Source organism: Trichechus manatus, unplaced genomic scaffold, assembly GCF_000243295.1.
Source record: "Trichechus manatus latirostris isolate Lorelei unplaced genomic scaffold, TriManLat1.0 scaffold00123, whole genome shotgun sequence".
NCBI lineage: Eukaryota > Metazoa > Chordata > Mammalia > Sirenia > Trichechidae > Trichechus > Trichechus manatus.
Window position 1 is genome coordinate 8,439,752 of NW_004444059.1, and position 5,567 is coordinate 8,445,318.

At 37.1% G+C, this 5,567-nt stretch overlaps 1 protein-coding gene across 1 annotated transcript in view; it reads right to left on the reverse strand.

The window, feature by feature from the left end:
* Positions 1-5,567, reverse strand: part of LOC101359571 (submaxillary mucin-like protein) — a 37,729-nt gene that overhangs the window by 19,907 nt on the left and 12,255 nt on the right. Inside the window, 1 exon segment of the mRNA XM_023738873.1 lies at positions 5,123-5,149. Coding sequence (XP_023594641.1) covers positions 5,123-5,149 — 27 coding nt within the window.

The window sequence follows — 5,567 nt, forward strand, 5'->3', positions numbered from 1 at the left end:
AGTCTTTCCAGGGACTACCCTAGTCGTAGCTAAATAAGAAACACATGGTGGTCTGGGGTCAGTCCTTTGCCATCATGACATGGGTACAGGCTAACAAGCAAATCAACGAACAAAGGGAACATGCTTCTTCAACATTTCAGTAATCTGGGCGTTTTATGCCAAGGACGATGCGCATATTCCTCAGGCACTGTCCCTCCCACAATTAATTTAGCAAGGATGTTGTTAATTATTGGGTCCCTTTCTCTGGGGTTCAGTAACAAGGAGCTAGGAATGATCTCTCTAGATCATCAGTATTACGGTCATTCCAATGGCTGCATGATGGCTGAGCACTCGGCTTAAAGCACTGAAAACAAGAATAAAATTTTGAATTTCTCGACTTTGGTTGATAAATATTTTCTTTGTAATTGCTTAGTATATGATTGATGAATATATGTATGAATTTTAAGCCACTCTTTTTAGACTGAGTATTGTTAGAATGTGAATGCAGTGTCCTTGCTTCACTCACCTGTGGCTATTTCATTTCCTGTTTTTCCACTTATGCCTATGGAGATTGCAGACTCTGAAAGAGAGGAAACACAGGATAGATTTAATTAGGAAATATTCAAGGACTGCGAAAAGAACACGATAGTACTTATGGAAAGAATAATATTGGAGGAGATGTCTAATGCTGGAAGTTTTCTTGAAGAGTTCCTTACCAATCTGTTGACTCACCTGTATTGGAGCTTCCATGGGCAACAGTTGTGACTTGAGCCACTCCAGTGGAGGCTGAAACTCAAAAAGAATTGTGATCACTATGGTGCTCATGTTTCTTTCCTAAAGACCTGACATTACAAAGAACATAAATGTATCTTCTTCATATCTAACTGGCTCTTTCTCCGGCTGTTCTTTGGTGATGAGCTGTAGGTATTTTTTCATTAACCATTTCATTACTAAGCAAAAAAAGGGACAATGTTTTTGACTTGAGACCAGCTTCCTGGCAGTCTATACCACAGAGACAGGATAGTTTTCTCCCATGGTCACCTGTTTTACCTCCAGTAACTTGGTTCTCTGATGCTGCAGTGGTACGTCTTGTGGAATGGAAACAGAAAAAGGCATGAGTATTTGAGAACTTATATATTGGGAAAATACTGATCTTCTTCAAGTTGTGTGTGTGTGTGTGTGTGTGAGAGTGAGTGAGAGAGAGAGAGAGAAAGAGAGAGAGAGAGCACATTTGAAAAGAAAAGTCTATATAGGACATACTTGTTTCCAGGATTCTTGCAGCTCTTCGCTATTTCTCAGGGATAGGAAGTTTTCTTGCCCTCCTTTCTGTATAAGCTTTGGTGTTTGTAATTTCGCATGAGAAATTACTCAGAACAATTAGTGCAACCATCCTATCCTCAGGGACAACATGTCAAGAATTAATCCATATGTTTCCTCTGTAATAGTTCTTTCTCACAGCAAATTTCTTGAAAAAAATTTTAACACTTGACTTCCTTTATTTGCGTGTCTGGGGTTCCGTGACAGGAAATAAACGTTTTCTCTGTACACACGTATCTACTAGTAACTTTAGTCTTGGGACCTTTAACAGGGCCCCTTGAAGTAGAAGAAATCTTGTCATTTGCTATCTAGTAGCTATTTTTAAATTAATAATGCTTAATTGATGGGCATTAAACAGTTGTTAATTGGGAAATGAAAGAAAATATAGTTAATGGCCTAAGAGTGCTCACCTGAAGGCTATTATACCTCCACTTCCTCCTAGGGAAGTTGTAACCTCTCAGTCAGAGGAAAAGAAGAATGACATGACTGGAAAAACTTTAAGAATTTTGGAATTATTATAGAGAAAATCTTCTCAAGAAATAAAAGCCAAGAAAACATTTTCTTAAAAGAAGTACCCGCGGGAAAACTCTCAGCTTATTGTCTCACCTGTGTTAGAGCTTCCAGGGGCCAGAGTAGTGCCAGGGGCTACTCCAGTGGTACCTGAAAACACAACAGGTCCTGAATTCACCACGGTGACACATTCTGGCATCAGATAACCTGAATCTGGAAGCAATCTGAATGTTCCTTTACTATAACAGAAGGCCCCTTTTTTGGGCCTTTGGCAGATGCATAATTCTATGAGTTTTCCCCCTTTGACTATTTCATTCCAAAAGCACATGGAGTGGCAATGTTCTCTCTTGAGACATCTTTTCCTGGCAATCCCTAACAGTAACCCCAAAGGAAAGAAATGTAGCACTCTCCTTGTCCTTCCTTTACCTTCATCCTTATCCATGGAGCAAAACCAAGGGAGGAACTTATGAGAATATGAAAGCCAACATTTGCCAATGCTCACCTGTTTTTAGTTCAACTCCTGTGGTTGCACTGCTTCCTGTAAAAATTGTGGCCTCTGACAGAGAAAGGGAGAAAAGTGGTGTGTTTATGGGATTTGAAAATATTTTGAAAAAGACATATCAGTGCAAGTACATGCACCCCTAGAGGAAATAATTTATCACCAGAGGTGCTTATAAAAAGAAATTTTTCCTGCTAAGGGAGAAGTCTCAACATGATATGCTTCTCCAGTCAGCATTATGGAAGACACAGCTATAGTAGTCAGTAGGTTTGTCTCAAGTTTCCTCCCTAGGAAGAAGTTAATCTTGTCCCATGTGTCATTCCACACCTCAGTCAAATGCCGTAGCAAATTTCTGTCCCACAGGGGTGCTTCTCTAAGTGTTCATTAAGAAAAAGGAAAAGTCTAAATATGGCTTTGAAGTGTCTACCAGGGCTTTAGTCAAATAAACAGATAAAACATGTTCATTTTCCCAGGATCCATTTAGTCCCTAGAGAAATGCAAAAGCAGACTTCTGAACCCTGGGGACAACATTCTCTAGGAGTCAATAAAAATATGTACCTGTTTTGCTGCCAGTGACCTGCCTCCCAGGTTCTCCACTTGTGGTTCCTGAGAGGAAGAAAACGGGGGAAGGCTCAAACCCTTTAGACTGCCAATACTCCCTGCTTCACCACTGCTCTATTGCCAGAGCAGCCCTCATCTCTAAACTCTTAGCACTGGACATTTTCTTTGTTGTTGTTTTTACTTCATCTACCACTTCCAGGCCTCTGCCCTTTTGCCTCTTACTCAGCATATATGCTGCTTTTATATTAATTATGAGAAAGGGTCCCTTTGGGACAATGACTTATAAAAAGATAACACTGAAAAGATTAGAAGGAACAGGTAGTCAGAACTTTGCTGTTCAAAAATAATACCAGCAGTAAAAGCCTCATTCTCCGTATTTCTTTCTTAGGAAGAGATCAATGATATTTGTGTTCTGGTCTACCATTGAGCCACCATCGTCATACCTAGCAGCAATTGCCTCAGTGGATATGGGTATTCTAAGGTTCACTTGTTTTGCTTCCAGTGACCTTTTCAGCGATGAACCCCAAAAAGTAGTGAAATAGGAAATCTCTTGAATTTTTAAGAACATAGTCATCAATGTTACAATTACGCATTTTTATCTTTATTATGCTGGGAGAAATCCTGCAAAGGCCAATCAAATATTAGATTCATTTCAATTGCCTCTGCTTACCTGGGCTGTGGCTTTCAAGGCCACAGTATCATATTCTTATTTGACTCTGCAGGTACCACAATATCACTGATACTGTGGTACCTGCAAAGTCAAGTAAAGATAGTTTCAGGACATGTCCACCACCAAAACAGGTATGTTGAGTATGTCTAACACAGATGACACAGAGAGAGCCAAAGGTTAGAGAAACAGAAACATATGAAGAAAAACTATAAATTTAGTTTGAATTAAGTGATAGAATAACTTCCTAGTATCTCTTTTGTAATTTTTTTTTTCTTTTTAAATAAGGGGACTTCATAATGGTAGTTAGAGATAAAAAGTTGTAAGGGAGATAAGGGGCTGACAAGTATTTCAGTGAGGCTAAAAGTTGATGTGTGAAAGAGGATAACGGGAAGTAAGTTTGGAAAGTAGATTAGGACTCTAAAGGACTCAAATATTAGACTAAGGAATTTGGAATATATTTGAAGGACAAGGGGTAGCTGAAGTGGCACAAACTGAGGTAACAGTCAATACAAAATCACCTACTGCTATTTTGTACAGATGGCATCTGAGAATGAAGATTGGAGGTGAGAAGACTTGCCTGCAATAGTCTAGACTAAAGGTTAGTGTGAGTGTAAGTATATTAACTCATTCAACTCAGGAAAATGTACTGGAGTAGAAAAAGCTCAGGCTTTAAAATCAGACTTGTCTGGTTTAACAGGTAAAGGTCTCTGAACCTCAGTTTCCTTACTAACAAATTAGGGCAAATGATATCTACATCATTCAGATGAGATAATAAATGAAACCCAATCACAATTCAAATGTATTGAACAATTATTATCTGCAATGATCTCTACAAGGCACTAATATGCTGAGTGGTACATACCATGTGGACTCTACTTAACAAAGGTAGAATCTAGTGGATCAGGTGGGCAAGTATTGGAATCAAATACCTCACTAGATAAGGGTCAAAGAAGAGGTTCTTTCTTGGACCTCTTTAATTAATTCACTAATTACCTAATCAATTAATTCACTAACATACTAGGCACTGGTGCAGGCACTGGGGATTTATATCAGTGAACAAAGTAAGAAAATGTCTGTCCTCATGGAGCTTATGTTCTAATGTAAACGCTAAAAGGATGCAGGAGGGGAAACAATTCAGTAAAAGTGAGATGTTTTAAAGAATAAACTTCTTTTGCTTATCTTTTAAAACTATTTTTAAGTTTAAAAAGAGACACTTGGATGCAATAAGAGCCAAATAATTTTCATGGAAATGGTAGGAGACAAATAACACTAATGTACTGAGAAATATGCTACTACTTTTCAATGAGGGAGAAATTTTCAGATTGTTTTTGTTTACTTATTTGATTGATCTTGTGCATTTGTACAAAATCAGTGTAGAATTTACCTATTCTATAAGGGAATGAACATACATTTATTATAATTGAAGGAGGCATAAGAATAGAAAAAGCAAAGGCCTATGCTACCAAAATCTAATCTAAAGTTCATGTTTTTTAATGTAATAAATTAAGACCTCTGCTATCATGTTTTCTATTCTAATAACTACAACACTTTTTTTTTTTTTCCAAATAGTCATCATATTTTCTTACCTGGTATTCCAGGATGTTTTGATGGCACTGAAATTTAAAAACAAATATATTATAAACGTACATTTCTTATTTTTCTTAATTCATAAAGAATAATTTATATTAGATTACAGTTTGGGAAGAGTTTCACAGTACCTTAGAGCTTTTTCAGTGCTCCAACAGAAAACATACAAATGCTATTTCAAGCCACATTGTATAGAAGCATTATTTTTGAGTCATTTTAATTTCAGCTTACCTACAATAAGTTCTGGTAGAATTCTAGTATGTGAGCCTAATAAAAGAAAAATTAAATGCATGTTTCCATTAAAGAACATGCTTGAATTTATTTATTTTTGGAATGGCATAAAATTTTTTTTTTTTGTTATTGTACTTGAGATGAAGGTTTGGAGAATAGTTTCTCATTAAACAGTCAGTACACATATTGTTTTATGACATTGGTTAACAACCC